The 15242-nt window shown below is 62.2% G+C and overlaps 2 protein-coding genes and 1 non-coding gene across 7 annotated transcripts; 1 reads left to right on the forward strand and 2 right to left on the reverse strand.

Annotated features, from left to right (window-relative positions):
- Window positions 1-1525: 1525 nt before the first annotated feature.
- WFIKKN1 (WAP, follistatin/kazal, immunoglobulin, kunitz and netrin domain containing 1) lies at window positions 1526-4069 on the forward strand. The gene is made up of 2 exons (XM_012468688.2): window positions 1526-1954; window positions 2513-4069. The coding sequence occupies exons 1-2, from the start codon at window positions 1784-1786 to the stop codon at window positions 4004-4006; spliced, it is 1665 nt and encodes a 554-aa protein (XP_012324111.2). The 5' UTR covers window positions 1526-1783; the 3' UTR covers window positions 4007-4069.
- A 296-nt stretch (window positions 4070-4365) lies between these two features.
- METTL26 (methyltransferase like 26) lies at window positions 4366-6149 on the reverse strand. Of its 5 annotated transcripts, XM_012468683.2 has the most exons (6): window positions 5941-6149; window positions 5453-5615; window positions 5230-5289; window positions 4839-4906; window positions 4670-4748; window positions 4366-4595 (listed from the first exon to the last, which is right to left on the reverse strand). In XM_012468683.2, exons 1-6 carry the CDS (start codon window positions 6135-6137, stop codon window positions 4482-4484), a joined length of 681 nt encoding a protein of 226 aa, XP_012324106.1. In that variant the 5' UTR covers window positions 6138-6149; the 3' UTR covers window positions 4366-4481. The 5 variants fall into 5 exon arrangements, 4 of the variants coding, with proteins under 4 accessions (XP_012324106.1, XP_012324108.1, XP_012324109.1 ...); XM_012468685.1 differs by lacking the exon at window positions 4839-4906 and having other exon boundaries at window positions 5941-6137; XR_010337424.1 differs by having other exon boundaries at window positions 4839-5615; window positions 5941-6137.
- Window positions 6150-6590: 441 nt separating this feature from the next.
- TRNAG-CCC (transfer RNA glycine (anticodon CCC)) lies at window positions 6591-6661 on the reverse strand. Its single transcript has one exon. It is a non-coding gene; the product is annotated as a tRNA-Gly (tRNA).
- Window positions 6662-15242: the final 8581 nt, after the last annotated feature.

Raw genomic sequence — 15242 nt, forward strand, 5'->3', positions numbered from 1 at the left:
GCTGGGCTGGGGCCGGGCTGGACCGGCCGGCCTGGTCACAGCTGTTCTGCACTTCCTGGGGGTCTGGGCCCAGCTCAGCCTGGGGCAGACTGTCCCTAACAGCAGCAGGGACCCCAGAGGCCAGGCCCTGCAGTCATTCAGCCCCCTCAGCAAGAGAGCCGCCTGCACACTGGCCATGCTGGGCTGCCTGCCGTGCCCGGCCCAGGGGTGGGTGGACACCCCGGAGGTCACAGCTGACCTGGAACGGGACACTGCAGTCGGGACAGGGACCACAGCCTCTGGCTCAGGCACCTACCTGTGCTGTTACATCTGGGCCTAAAGCCCCTCCCTGGCAGCTCCAGCAGGGAGCGCTGTTTCGGATCTGGCCCAGCTGCCCCACCCCCACGCTGTCAGGGCCCACCCCAGATACCCTTGTAGAGCGGGGACTGTGGCGCCTGGAGGCTGTCTCTGGGACTCATTCTGACCAGACCAGGCTCCTGTTACCCTGCCTCACGGGTCAGAGGTCAGACGCAGCATCGTCGGGACGTTTTCCATCCGGTCTCAGAGAAAACCACTCCCTGGGGCCCCAGACCTCTGCAGCCACAGAGGGTCTGGAAGGGCAGATTCCAGGCGGCACTTTGTCCTGCTGCGCCAGTCAGGCCGGCCCCCTGCCCTTCCGACAAGGAGGAGCCAGCCTTGGGGGCATGTGTGCCCACTGGTGGGGGGTGGGGGTGGGAACTGCGGCAGGCTAGGCTTCGGTGCCCCAGGACTCTTGCTCTTTTCAGCTGCACACACCCTTGGACTTGGCCTGCCTTCGGGTGGCACCAGCCCACGCCGAGCTACGTCCAGGGCTGCGCAGTGCGTGGGCTGAAGCTCCAGCGTCAGCGTGTGGGGATGCTCTTGTGTTTGTGGGCGGCCGCAGGCCTCTTCCTGCTGCACCTACCCCGCCTTGTGGATGGGCCTGAGCCCCAAGCCCTCAACCTGGTTTCAGGGATGGGGTATCTGGGAGCACAGTCCTGTCGTGTCAGGCCCCACCCCACCAGGGGTGGCAGAGCAGAGGAGGCGGGGCTGCGCTGGGAGTCCTGCAGGCCCCTGTGCCCCTAGCATAGCTGTGGAGGAAGGAACCTCGCAGGAGCCGAGTGGAGCCCCCGGCCTGACCCAGACACACGTGACCATTGCCAGCCTGGACCTGCCTTGAGGGACCCAGGCTGTGGTCAGCCACGCTCTGCAGGGAGGTCCTGTGCCTGCCACCCCCACAGCACAGGAGCCTGGGGTCCAGAGGGCGTCAGGGACAAAAGCTGGGATTGCTGGCCCTGCCCCCACCCTCCTGAGGGTCGTCAAGGAGACTGATCCCAGCCCTGGGTGTGTAGGAAGGGGCTCGGATTACAGGGTCCCCTCCCCTCCCCCTCTCCGGCCAGAGCCAGTCCTTCTCCGCCCCCGGTGACCCTCATGGCCAGTGGCTCTGTGCTCCTGGGCCTCTGGCCCCTCCCCAACCTCCTCCCCTCTACCCTGTGCTGACCGGGGCCTGGGAGCCTCCACACGGTTCAGACAGAGGGGCCAGGCTGAAGCTGGAGAGGAGCCAGTACTGCACTGACGGCCTCTGAGAACCTGGGAGACCCAGCAGGGGCGTCAGGACAAGCGTCTGCTGCAGGCTTCGGCCTCGGGTGAAAGGGAGCCCGGGGGGTCCTTGTCGGAGCGCCGACCACAGGCACGGAGGGTGGATGCCTGCGGGACGCTGGACTCAGAGGAGCCCGAGGAGGGGCTGGTGGCCACACACCCCCTGCCCCCTGGCTCGGCGGCCCCCATGCCCACCCCATGGCCACTCCTGCCTCTCCTGCTCCTCCTCCAGCTGACCTCGGGGGCCGGCTTGCTGCCAGGGCCGGGGGGCCACCCGGGTGTGTGCCCCAACCAGCTCAGCCCCAACCTGTGGGTGGACGCCCAGAGCACCTGTGAGCGTGAGTGCAGCAGGGACCAGGTGAGCACAGTCGGGCTGGGGTCCCGGGGCTCGGGGCAACCAGCCTGGGAAAGACCCCACCAGACAGGCCCAGAGACATCTCCATTGCTGCCCTCATTTATCTTAGGCGTGAGAGCCCCTCCCCACGCCAGCTCTCACACACCCCACATGCCTCCCCTTCACCCTGGGCACCATCCTCCTCTAGCGACCGGCCCCGTCATTGCCTCTCCTCCCATCTGGGACCAGTGCAGACACTGGTGGGGGTGCTGCAGCCCATAATCAGCCTTTGTCCTGGCCTGCACTGCCTGCTGGGTGGCCCTGAGCACTGTGCGCCCTCCTTGGGCCTCAGTTTCCTCGTCTATGCAATGTAAACAATAACGGAACTTGCTTGGGGTTGTGAGGATTCCGGAAGGTGAAGCAACGTGGCGCCTCTGGCGCCGCGGCTCCTCCCACGGGATGGAAAGGACACTGAGTCCCCCGGGGGGCGGCCCTGGCGGCAGCCACAGAGCAGGGGCCTCCCCACACAGGGACCAGACCAGAGGGCATCAAGGCTCCCACCTAAGTGTCCCCCATCCCCAGGACTGTGCGGCCGCTGAGAAGTGCTGCACCAACGTGTGCGGACTGCAGAGCTGCGTGGCAGCGCGCTTCCCGGACAGCCCAGCCGCGCCCACGGCCACGGTGGCCTCCTGCGAGGGCTTTGTGTGCCCACAGCAGGGTTCCGACTGCGACATCTGGGACGGGCAGCCGGTGTGCCGCTGCCGCGACCGCTGTGAGAAGGAGCCCAGCTTCACCTGTGCCTCGGACGGCCTCACGTACTACAACCGCTGCTACATGGACGCCGAGGCCTGCCTGCGGGGCCTGCACCTGCACGTGGTGCCCTGCAAGCACGTGCTCAGCTGGCCGCCCAGCAGCCCGGGGCCGCCGGAGACCACCGCCCGCCCCACGCCGGGGGCCGCACCCATGCCTCCCGCCCTGTACAGCAGTCCCTCCCCGCAGGCGGTGCAGGTGGGGGGCACGGCCAGCCTCCACTGCGACGTCAGCGGCCGCCCGCCGCCTGCCGTGACCTGGGAGAAGCAGAGTCACCAGCGGGAGAACCTGATCATGCGTCCTGACCAGATGTACGGCAACGTGGTGGTCACCAGCATCGGGCAGCTGGTGCTCTACAACGCGCGGCCCGAAGATGCCGGCCTGTACACCTGCACCGCGCGCAACGCCGCAGGCCTGCTGCGGGCAGACTTCCCGCTTTCTGTGGTCCAGCGAGAGCCGGCCAGGGACAAGGCCCCCAGTGTCCCAGCCCCGACCGAGTGCCTGCCAGACATGCAGACCTGCACAGGCCCCGCCTCCCCCTCCCCTGACTCCCCACACCTTGTCCTCTGGCACTTTGACCCGCAGCGGGGTGGCTGCATGACCTTCCCTGCCGGTGGCTGTGGCGGGGCGGCCCGGGGCTTCGAGACCTATGAGGCGTGCCAGCAGGCCTGTGCCCACGGCCCTGGCAATGCCTGTGTGCTGCCTGCCGTGCAGGGCCCCTGCCAGGGCTGGGAGCCACGCTGGGCCTACAGCCCGCTGCTGCAGCAGTGCCACCCCTTTGTGTACGGCGGCTGTGACGGCAACGGCAACAACTTCCACAGCCGCGAGAGCTGTGAGGACGCCTGCCCCGTGCCCCGCACGCCGCCCTGCCGCGCCTGCCGCCTCCGGAGCAAGCTGGCGCTGAGCCTGTGTCGCAGCGACTTCGCCATTGTGGGGCGGCTCACGGAGGTGCTGGAGGAGCCCGAGGCGGCCAGTGGCATTGCCCGCGTGGCGCTGGAGGACGTGCTCAAGGATGACAAGATGGGCCTCAAGTTCTTGGGCACCAAGTACCTGGAGGTGACACTGAGCGGCATGGACTGGGCCTGCCCCTGTCCCAACATGACAGCAGGCGATGAACCGCTGGTCATCATGGGCGAGGTGCACGATGGCGTGGCTGTGCTAGACGCCGGCAGCTACGTCCGTGCTGCCAGCGAGAAGCGCGTCAAGAAGATCTTGGAGCTTCTGGAGAAGCAGGCCTGTGAGCTGCTCAACCGCTTCCAGGACTAGCCCCCACAACGGGCCTGCGCCGCCCAATGTCCTGGTGAATAAACGCACTCCCCGTGCCCCAGACCTCCTGGCTTGCTGCTGCTGGTCCGGCGGCCCTCACCCTTCCAGGTGCCCCATCCCCAGCCAGTTTCCAGCTGAGGCCTTGCCACCCACTGCGGCTTTGGGACAAGGTCACCGGGGAGCACCAGCCCACTCCTGCATCCTTCAACCAGCTCCATCCTGCCTCAGCAGCCATCCCGGCCCCATGCCCACTGCCCGAGCTCCAGCGGCAAGGACCAGGATGTCCCAGGCCCTTGACACTAGAGGAAACCCCGTCTCCCACCCACCCTCACAAGGTACTCCTAGGAGAAGGCGGGGTGGACACCGGCAACCCGGCAGCAGGACATGCTTTATTCTGAGCAGGCTGGACCCTTCAGCTACCAGCTGAGAGCACAGACTGGGTGGGGCTGTTGCCCACAAGACCCAGCTTAGGGAGTCAGGGTTTGTGCCTCACAGAGCCTCCAGCAGCGGGGATGCAGGTATGCAGGGTGACGGAGGGGGGTTCATTTTTCCGGAAGATCAGGCACTTGTTGTTGGCTGGCATGTCCACCTGGAGACACACTGTGCTGGAGGACAGTCCTCAATCCCCAGAGAGGCCGCCTGGGCCCCAACTTCCCCACCTACCATCCTCTCCAGGAACAGGCCACTGGCCTGTCCCAGGTCCTCCAGGAGGGCTGTGTCCCGAAGCCCCCACTCCGGGTTCCTGCACAACGGGGGAGACGTAGTCACGAGCTGGGGGATGCCACCCAGCATGCCTGCCACCTGAGCCACACCCGCGGCCACTAGCTCTGACCTGCATCTCAGCATCAGGTCAAAGTCCACGTTGCTCTGGGGAGAGATCTTCCCATTGACGGCATAGGGCTGTGGGGATGGGGACACAGCCTACTGGACCAAGGTGGGCCATTTCCCAGTGAGCCCGGGACACACTCAAAGGCTGGGGTCTGGAGAAGGAAATGGGCACCCCCTCCCTGTCCCCAAGAGGGAGGCAGGCAAGGCCAGGCTGGTGGGCAAGGGGGTAGGGAGACTGGCAGCCGACCTGGGGAGGGGTGCAGAGTGGAAGTGGAGGGGAGGCCATGCTGGTGGCTGGTGGGGGGCAGGGAGTCCAGGAGGAAGGAATCTGATTAGGGCAGGAGACAGCAGCTGTGACTGTGAGGCGGAGGCCCCCCCTGAGCAGGCCCACTCACCCCATAGGTGATGAGCAGGCCCTTGGGTTTGAGCAGGTGTCCTGCTGCTCTGAAGAGCCCCTGGGGAGTAGGGGACAGGATGGCAGTGAGGCGCTGCCCCCAAAACAAACCAGTCCCTGAGGCTGGAGACCCTCACCCGACTGTGATGGGGGTGAATCTGGCATCCTCGATGGAGGGTGAGGGCACCTGGGCAGAGACCCTTGCCGGGGGGAGCCCCACAGACCTCCGTGCAGCGCAGGGGGCTAATGTGGGCCATGTTGATGCAGAGCAACAGGTCCAGCGACTTCGGCAGGATCCCGCCCCAGTGCTCCCAGCTCCACGTCACGTCCAGGTGCAGCGGGGCCTTCACGTTGGTCAGACCCTGGGCTTGCGTGGTGGCCGCGATGCTGCGGGAGGGGAGCGCCTGGGTGGGGGCCGAGTCCTGCCCACCCGCCTTTCCGACACCGCACAGGCCTTCTTAGGGGAGGCTGGGGGTCATGTTGCGGAGCGGAGACCCAAAGCAGCCGGGAAGCGGGACCCCGAGGCCTACCCACTTCCGCAGCCGCGGGGGCCGCACGGCTGGGGTCTGCCCCGCGGGCACCCCCAGGCTCCCATCCCGCACCCTGGGATCCCGGGCCGCATCCTTTCTCTCCCGGGGCTGCGGGGCGTGGGCCCGCCGCACCAATCGGAGTGGCCGCGGGAGCAGCTCTCGGGGCGCCCCCGGGGCTGCACCTGTCCAGGCAGCGCTGGTCCACGTCCGACGGCTGCCACTCCGCCAGGGGGAAGGCCCGAGCGAAGTGCGCCGCGTGCTGGCCGGAGCCCGAAGCCACCTCGAGTACGCGGACGCCGCGCTGGGCCGGGTCCAGGTACTGCCGCAGCACGTGCAAGATGGGCTCCTTATTCCGCTCCGCGGCCGCCGCCACCAGCATCGCGGCCGCAACTCCTCCCCGCCGCGGACCTAGCGCGCGGTACGTCGGGAGCGGTGGCCGGGCTGCCGCGGGGCACGTCGGGAGCTGTAGTCCGGATGCCGCGGGGCGCGTCGAGAGCTGATAAACTACAACTCCCAGGAGCACGCGCGTCCCCCGGTAAAGGGTCTGCAGCCGCCAGAGGCACGGTGAGGAGCGGCTCAGCGGTGGGTGGCGGCCCCGGCCCGGGGACTGGACGGCGAGCTTGGCTTGCTGGCTTGCAGGCTCCTTAGCCAAGGTACCCTGTAGCCCATGGCCATCCAAGGTTTTCAGGGAACCTGTCACTGTCTGAAATGTGTGTCGGCTCTGCGCCGAACTGGGCGCCTTCATTTGGTTTCGGGTTTTCTCTCCTTTTAAAATCTCTGGCGTTGGCGAGAGTTTGTTTTTTAGATGGAGGGAAAAAAAGCAAAAGGAACCTGCGCCGCCCGGGAATCGAACCCGGGTCGCAAGAATGGGAATCTTGCATGATACCACTACACCAGCGGCGCTTTCGGGCACTTATTCGGCGCGCACAGCCAAGACCGTAATGAGGAAGCACTCCGCGCATGCGCCGCCACCAGAGCCGGGGGAAGCGCAAAGGAGCCGCGACCTAGTAGGACCTAGCTGGCGGGGCCACACGGTGGGAGTCTCGCGGTGCCCTCCAGTGCCCGAGGAGAAGCGGGCTGGAGGACACCGTCGATTCGGGCTTGAGCTTAGGAAACCTTCGGCCTTCGTGAGCGGATGGGGGCGGGGCCCTGTCGGGGCGGGGCTGGGGCCAGGGTTAGGGCGGGGTTGCCAGAGGGCGTGGCCGTATCGGGGCGCATCCGAGAGAAGGCGGGGCTACGGGGTGGGGCGAGACGTGGGTGGGGACGGCCGACTTGGGGCGGGGCCAGGGCGGGGTTGCGGCAGGGGGCGGTCCCAGCCTGCAGGAACTAGGCGGTCTGCAGGATGGGCACCAATGATGCCCCACGGTTTCTCTGTGACACTGGGGTGACAGCGCGAGTTCGGGGCCACGGATAGTGTGAGGGGTCGGTCGGTGACCCCCGCAATCAAGTCAGAGAACGCGATTTGTGTGCGCCCGAGGGTTGGGGTCCAAGCCTCAGAGCTGGGCCCTGCTCCGGAAAGTGCCGAGCGCGTGGCTCCGCAGTCAGGACTGGCTTAGCGCCTTTGCTGGACCGTTGTTCACCAGTGGGAACCCAGTGCTCGACATTGCTCTGGCTAGAGCGAAGTGGTTGGAGGGGGCAGACCAGGGAGGGCCAGTCATGTGGCTCAGGGCAGGAGGGTGGCTTACCGTCTGCCAGTCTGGGATTGGGAACGCAGGGAGCCAGGGGTCAGGGGAAGCCCTGCCAGGGGATGTTGGTGTCCAGCGAGGTGGTGACTGACCAGGCCCTGCAGCAGGCCTAAGTCCACCCTTTCCTTGCCTGACTGGCCGTCTCTATCCCTCCTCCTGTGGCCTGAGCACTTTCCCTGCGTCTTCAACGAGCACTTTGCCCCCTACCCGCCACCTCGAGGGGAGCCCCAGGGGGAGGACCTGTGATGACCAGGGGTCCTCCTAGGGTCGAGGCATCTCTCCCCAGCCAGGCTTCACCTGGGCTTCCCCAGGCACAGGAAAGAGGAGCCCGAGATTAGTCTCTCCGGAGCTGCCTTGAGGAGCTGCCCACAGTGCCCAGCACATGGCACGTTTAGTGTTGCCTGACCTCAGGCTGCTGGCGCTCGCCTGCAGGCTCATGACTTGGGGCTGCATGCTGGCTAGGCCACACCTGCCCTCGGCACCCCTGAGCTCCGAGCCTGGGGGAGCAGCAGCCGGAATGGATGTGTCTGAGCAGAGGCCTTCGCTGCAGTGGGTGCATGTGAGCACTCTCTGGGAAGCCGTGGATGCGTGTCAGTGGCTGGCAGGGCTCTGGGACCCCCGCAGGATGCCAAACATGGATCCCTGGAAGGGTCTCCCAGCTCCTGCCACTCCTGGTGTTGTCTCCCTCGGTAGCCGAGGTCAGAGCTGCAGAATCAGCCTCAGCCTGTGGGAAGGAAGTTGCCCAGGTGCCATGGCAAGAGACCGAAGGCACAATCTCTTCTAGCATAATAAATAACTGGTTATTTAGTTAGCAATGACACCACCAATTAGACTTAGATACAGTCACATAATCAATTATATAATATTATTACATTATTGTTCTCTATTATTAACCTTTGCCTTAGTATTACGGTATAGGAACACTTTTAGCCTTACAGTACAGAAATAATCGGGTGAAATATAATTGGGAAGTGAAGGGACGCTGTGAGAAGTGATCAGGAGGCGAGGGTGAGAGCCTTGCCGTAACGCCAGCGTCTGGGAAGGCGCCAGATACTTAGCAGGCCGGCCTTGCGGTAACGCCAGTGCCTGGGAAGGCGCCCATTACTTACCAGGCTATGAGGGGGAGTTTCCCTTTCACTGGGGAGTTCACAGAACACTCTGCTTCATCTGGCTCTCGAGGAAGGTCTGATACTAGCCAGGCCGGCCCGCAGACATCCAGGGGCTTAAACACCTCTCTGTCGTGCTGTGCTCCGATGGTCACCATCCTTGTCCACCTTCATGTTCCACTTCCCTACCCCATGCTCCCTTGTAAATTCTTAAAAGTAAGATTAAAGGACGGCCGGGCGCGGTGGCTCACGCCTGTAATCCTAGCACTTTGGGAGGCCGAGGTGGGTGGATCACCTGAGGTCAGGAGTTCAAGACCAGCCTGGCCATCATGGTGAAACCCCATCTTAAAAAATAAATAAATAAATAAATAATAAAGGCGTCCCCAAAGCCTTTGATCTCTCTGATAGAGATACCAAGATATCAAGTGCATAGAAAGATGCTGACGGATGTGCCTCCCCTCCTTGCAGCCAGTGCCTGAGGGAGGAGCCCTCTGTACTGTACCCATGTGACCCCCTGTACTGTACCCACGGAGCCCCCTGTACTGTACCCACGCGACCCCCTGTACTGTACACACGCGACCCCCTGTACTGTACCCACGGAGCCCCCTGTACTGTACCCACGCGACCCCCTGTACTGTACCCACGCGACCCCCTGTACTGTACCCACGGAGCCCCCTGTACTGTACCCACGCGACCCCCTGTACTGTACCCATGTGACCCCCTGTACTGTACCCACGGAGCCCCCTGTACTGTACCCACGCGACCCCCTGTACTGTACACACGCGACCCCCTGTACTGTACCCACGGAGCCCCCTGTACTGTACCCACGCGACCCCCTGTACTGTACCCACGCGACCCCCTGTACTGTACCCACGGAGCCCCCTGTACTGTACCCACGCGACCCCCTGTACTGTACCCACGCGACCCCCTGTACTGTACCCACGGAGCCCCCTGTACTGTACCCACGCGACCCCCTGTACTGTACCCACGGAGCCCCCTGTACTGTACCCACGGAGCCCCCTGTACTGTACCCACGCGACCCCCTGTACTGTACCCACGCGACCCCCTGTACTGTACCCACGGAGCCCCCTGTACTGTACCCACGCGACCCCCTGTACTGTACCCATGTGACCCCCTGTACTGTACCCACGGAGCCCCCTGTACTGTACCCACGCGACCCCCTGTACTGTACCCACGCGACCCCCTGTACTGTACCCACGGAGCCCCCTGTACTGTACCCACGCGACCCCCTGTACTGTACCCATGTGACCCCCTGTACTGTACCCACGGAGCCCCCTGTACTGTACCCACGCGACCCCCTGTACTGTACACACGCGACCCCCTGTACTGTACCCACGGAGCCCCCTGTACTGTACCCACGCGACCCCCTGTACTGTACCCACGCGACCCCCTGTACTGTACCCACGGAGCCCCCTGTACTGTACCCACGCGACCCCCTGTACTGTACCCACGCGACCCCCTGTACTGTACCCACGGAGCCCCCTGTACTGTACCCACGCGACCCCCTGTACTGTACCCACGGAGCCCCCTGTACTGTACCCACGGAGCCCCCTGTACTGTACCCACGCGACCCCCTGTACTGTACCCACGCGACCCCCTGTACTGTACCCACGGAGCCCCCTGTACTGTACCCACGGAGCCCCCTGTACTGTACCCACGTGGCCCCCTGTACTGTACCCACGCGACCCCCTGTACTGTACCCATGAGGCCCCCTGAACTGTACCCCCGGGCCCCCCATATGGTCACTATGTGATTTGCTTGACCCTACCAATCACGTCAGATGAGTCACTCTCCGGCCCTGCCCCCTGCCTTGTATACAGTAAACATCAGCGTGTCCAGGCATTCGGAGCCCCTACTGGACTCCTTGCCTCGGTAGTAGTGGTTCCCCGGGCCCAGCTGAGTTCTTCTCTTATCTCTTGTGTCCTTGTGTCTTTCTTTCCTGCGATCTGTCATCTCTGCACACAAAGAGCAGCCACGAGACCCTGAGGGGCTGGACCCTACATCAGCCTCTCCTGAGACTGAATTTGGCTCCCCAAAACCCCTCTCGAGGGACTTACCTTTTGCCGGTGGAAGGGACCGTGACACAGGCTCCCTTTTCTAGCGTGTGTTAATCTACACAATAAAATACCAGTGACCCGAGCGCCTCGCATCCTGGATTCCATGCTGGGAGCGACACAGAGTCCCGGTCCTGCCCACACAGCAGTGCCCACTGGCCCTGGCACTCACACCCAGTCGCTGGATGCATCCTCCCGGGAAGGGTGGGACCCCTCGCTGCGCCTTCCCCTCCAGGAGCACGCCTGCCCCATCCATCTTGGAGTCTGGCCTACAGAAGGTGATCGGGGGTGCCTAAGGAGGGGCAAATCCCATTTTGCCTTAGATCCTCAGTCGCCTCAGCCACAGAGGGCCTGGGGGGCCCCGCCCCTCCCACACCCGTCCTCACACTCGCACACGGCCAACCCCGGAATCCAGGCCCATGACATTCCGGTCCAACAGCAGGGTCCAGCTCCTCTCCTGGGGTCCAGTGCCACGTGCCCCATTCCCTGGACCCCACCCCCCGGGGTCCTGAGCTTCCTTCCTAAGCGCCCTGCAGCCCCCTTCCATCCTCACACCCACTACCACTTTCCTTGTGTCTGAGTTTCTGTGGCTACTGTAGGAAATGACCCCAGAGCTGGGTGGCTTAAAGCAAATATATTTTCTCACAGTTCTGGAGACCAAAACCACAAGACACTGCTGTCAGCAACTTCCAAAGGTCCTGCAGGAAAGTCCTTCTGGCCTCTTCCAGCGTCTGGTGGCCCCAGGTGACACTGGGCTCATGACCACACCACTCCAATCCTCCGTTCTTCACATGGCCTTCTCTGCGTCTGTGCCTAAACCGCCTTCTCCTTTGTCTTGCGAGGGTACCTGTAATTGGATTTGGGGCCCACCCTCATCCCAGATGATTTATTTTTTATTTTGAGATGGAGTCTTGCTCTATCACCCAGGCTGGAGTGCAGTGGCACAGTCTGGGTTCACTGCAGCCTCCGCCTCCCGGGTTCAAGGGATTCTCCTGCCTCAGCCTCCCAAGTAGCTGGGATTACAGGTGTGCCACCATGCCCGGCTAATTTTTGTATTTTTAGTAGAGATAGGGCTTTACCATGTGGCCAGGCTGGTCTGGAACTCCTGACCTCAGGTGATCCACCCACGTTGCCCTCCCAAAGTGCTGGGATTACAGGCGTGAGCCACCAGGCCAGGCCCCAGGTGATTTCATCTCAAAATCCTTGCCTTGATTATATTTGCAGAAGCTTATTCCAAATAAGGTTGCATTCTGAAGTTCCAGGTGGATGGATTTTGGGGGGGCCAGGCCGAGCAGTGCATAAGAAACTGGACAGCAGACTCCAGCCAGAGCCTTTTTTGGGGGGCCAGTGGTCACCCCCTCCGTTGGCAGAACCTGAGCCAGAGCCTTGAAGAAACCTGTCTTCAGGTCTGAGTGGGTCAGGGCCTGCGTTTTAGATCTGGAAAGTCGATTGAGGATCACTAAAAACCTAAGCTTTGTTCACTTGTTACATAAAATGTTAGTGTTATAACTAGAGCCTTTTTCGAGGAAAACAGGACTTTATTAGGATGATTGGGGTCTGTGAGGACCCTGCATGTGGAGGGAGGCCCCTTCCCTCCAGCCACCCCCCTCCAGGCCCTGTCCCTCCCCTGCCACCCAACATGTGGCTTCTAGCAAAGGCAGCGTCTGTCCAGGGGAAGGCAGGCAGGACCAGACTGTGGCACACTGACCTCACCGGGAGCCACAGCCTGTGCCGGGCCGGCGAAGGCTCCTGCCCCACAGAACTGGCCCCAAGCTCCTGCAGCCGAGCTGAGAGCGCGTTCAGGCCTGACCTGTTGGGTACCTGCCCAGGCCCCGTGGATGCCACTCTAACCATGGGATCCCTGCCGGCTGTCCTCAGGGGAGGTGGGGTCTGGGAGCAGTGAGGCCAGGAAAGCCCCTCTGGGGCAGACCAGCCCACGCCTGGTGGGTGCCGGGGGCTTCAGCTGCCGGCCCCCACAATCTGGCATTCTGCCTTCCTCAGCTCCCCTGGCTCCTTGCTGCCCTGAGGACCCCTGGGGTCTCCCCCCACCCCTTTTTTGCCCACTGCTCCTCCCTGGGAGCCCTTATGAGGGCTGCTGGACCCAACTTTTTTTATTTTTTGAGATGGAGTCTCAGTCTGTCACCAGGCTGGAGTGCAGTGGCGTGATCTCGGCTCACTGCAACCTCTGCCTCCCGGTCTCAAGTGATTCTCCTGCCTCAGCCTCCTGAGTAGCTGGGACACAGGTGCACACTGCCACGCCCAGCTAATTTTTGTATTTTTAGTAGAGATGAGGTTTCGCCATGTTGGCCAGGATGGTCTTGATCTCTTCACCTTGTGATCCACCAGCCTCGGCCTCCCAAAGTGCTGGGATTACAGGCATGAGCCACTGCGCCCGGCCTCATTTTTGTATTTTTTGTAGAGACGAGGTTTCACCGTGTTGCCTGGCCTGGACCCAACCTTTGACCTCAGATGTGACCTATTGCTGGGGCTGCATGTTTGGGTCTCCTGGCTTGACCACCAGTGGCTGAAGCAAAGGCTAGCGCTGCTGGCTCTGGGCCAGTCCAGTTTGTCCTTGCCACCCGCAGCGGGGCCCCAGGAGTGGGGGCCGCCCTCAGGAGCCTGTGTGAGCTGGGGGTGTGCCTCCCCAGCACCGCCCACACTCTAACTCGGCTGCTCCTGGCTGCCAGGAGCACGTGCCCTCAGGCTGCAGGCCCCCCAGCACCCTGTCCTGCCTCCCTGGCCTGTGCGAGTGATTTCGCTGAAGGCCACTGGCAGAGGCGGGGGCGGGCCCCAGGCTGCACAGATGACGGGGGATCACACTGGCCTTCCTTGAAGGACACACAGCCGGGTGCTGGTGGGGTGAGGGTGGAGCCGGGCAGGAGTGGGGAAGGTGGGGGCAGGGGTGGGGGTGGGAGGCAGAAAAGAGGCAGTCCCTGAGGAGTCCTTCCTAGGGAACATCTCCGGCCTAGCCTCCTTGGACACGGCTCCTCTGCTCACAGGGCCAGAGGCCCAGCCCAGTCCTGCAGAGAGGCAGCTGGGGTGGTCCTTCAACCCTTTAGCCGTGCTGAGGATGGGTGCAGGGCCAATGGCCGCCTGGGTCAGCAGCTTCCCTCAGGGCCTCCCAGGAAGCCTGAGGCTCCCAGGAGGGCAGAGAAGCAGGGCTAGTGCTTAGGGTGGGGCTCCTCAGGCTGGTCCCCCCACCACCAAGAGCCACCCCTCACCCCTCCATGTGGATTTAGACAGAAAGACCCTGGGCCCCCCTCACCTACCTTTGGCCCCCACCTGTTTTCAGCCACAGCATCCCTGACCTCTCCTCGGAGAATACGGGGCCACTGGACACCCCCAGGCCCTGATGCCTGCACAGGCAGAGTTCTCCTCGTATTTCTGGACCAAACTCAGGGTCGGCCTGTTATTTCTCACGGCCCAATAACAAGATGCAGACGGACTGGGGAGGAAGAGTGCTTTTATTTCTGCGACCGGTTACAGGGAGAAGGCCCGGAAATGATCACCAGCCAAGTTTTCCAGAGGTTGTGTACCTTCCAAGCTGTATGTCTATGTGTAAGTGATGAACTTTTTTCCATCTGTAACTAAGGTCCAAGTCCTGAAGACCTTCCTCTGGAGCCTCAGTAAACTTAATCTAAATGGGTCGAGGTGCTGGGGTGATTACCTTGTCTCCTGCTAAATCATGGAGGTTTGGGGAGTTCCTTTGGGCCCCCAATAAACTTGTCTGTGGAGGACTGGGAAATTTCTTCAGACCCCCGATAAACTCGTTTAATCCTGAATACGTCCTGTTAAGAATTCCTTCATCATCTTGTCATGCTTCGGGGCCGCGGAGGGGCCTGGGCGCAACTCGGTGGGCTTTCGGTACATCCAGCCTCTGCAGAGGGGCACTGGCTTTTTTTTTCTTTTTTTGAGACAGACTCTCACTGTCACCCAGGCTGGAGTGCAGTCTAGGCTCACTGCAGCCTCAGCCTCCGCCTCCTGGGTTCAAGTGATTCTCCTGCCTCTGCCTCCTGAGTAGCTGGGATTACAGGTGTGTTCCACCACACCTGGCTCATTTTTGTATTTTCAGTAGAGATGGGGTTTCACCTTGTTGGTCAGGCTGGTCTTGAACTCCAGACCTCGTGATCTGCCCACCTAAGCCTGCCAAAGTGCTGGGATTACAGGCGTGAGCCACCGTGCCTGGCCTCAGGTTTTTTTTTTTTTTTTAGTTTAGAGACTGAGTCTTGCTCTTTCTTGCAGGCTGGAGTGCAGTGATGTGATCTCAGCTCACTGCAGCCTCAACCTCCTGGGTTCAAGTGATTCTCCTGCCTCAGCTTCCTGGGTAGGTGGAATTACAGGCACACACCACTACACCTGGATAATTTTTGTATTTTTTTTTTTTTTAGATGGAGTCTCACTCTGTCACCCAGGCTGAAGTGCAATGTCATGATCTTGGCTCACTGCAACCTTCACCTCTCAGGTTCAAGCGATTCTCTGCCTCAGTCTCCCGAGTAGCTGGGATTACAGGCATCTGCCACCATGTACAGCTAATTTTTTTTTTTTTTTTTTTTTTTTTGTATTTTTGGTAGAGATGGAGTTTCACCATGTTGGCCAGGCTGGTCTTGAACTCCTGGCC

The sequence above is a fragment of the Aotus nancymaae genome, unplaced genomic scaffold (genome assembly GCF_030222135.1).
Source record: "Aotus nancymaae isolate 86718 unplaced genomic scaffold, 86718_ANA_hifiasm-v0.15.2.pri h1tg000049l, whole genome shotgun sequence".
In the NCBI taxonomy this organism is placed as follows: domain Eukaryota; kingdom Metazoa; phylum Chordata; class Mammalia; order Primates; family Aotidae; genus Aotus; species Aotus nancymaae.

Excerpts from the sequence above, each read along its gene's own strand:
- WFIKKN1 (XM_012468688.2), top strand. The coding sequence starts at position 1,784 with ATGCCCACCCCATGGCCACTCCTGCCTCTCCTGCTCCTCCTCCAGCTG. Across the intron at positions 1,955-2,512 it reads GTGAGTGCAGCAGGGACCAG|GACTGTGCGGCCGCTGAGAA; the intron begins GTGAGCACAGTC and ends CCCCATCCCCAG.
- METTL26 (XM_064362854.1), bottom strand. The coding sequence starts at position 6,137 with ATGCTGGTGGCGGCGGCCGCGGAGCGGAATAAGGAGCCCATCTTGCAC. Across the intron at positions 4,749-5,229 it reads GCCTGCTCATCACCTATGGG|GAACCCGGAGTGGGGGCTTC; the intron begins GTGAGTGGGCCT and ends CCCGTTGTGCAG. Across the intron at positions 4,596-4,669 it reads GCCTGTTCCTGGAGAGGATG|GTGGACATGCCAGCCAACAA; the intron begins GTAGGTGGGGAA and ends GTGTGTCTCCAG.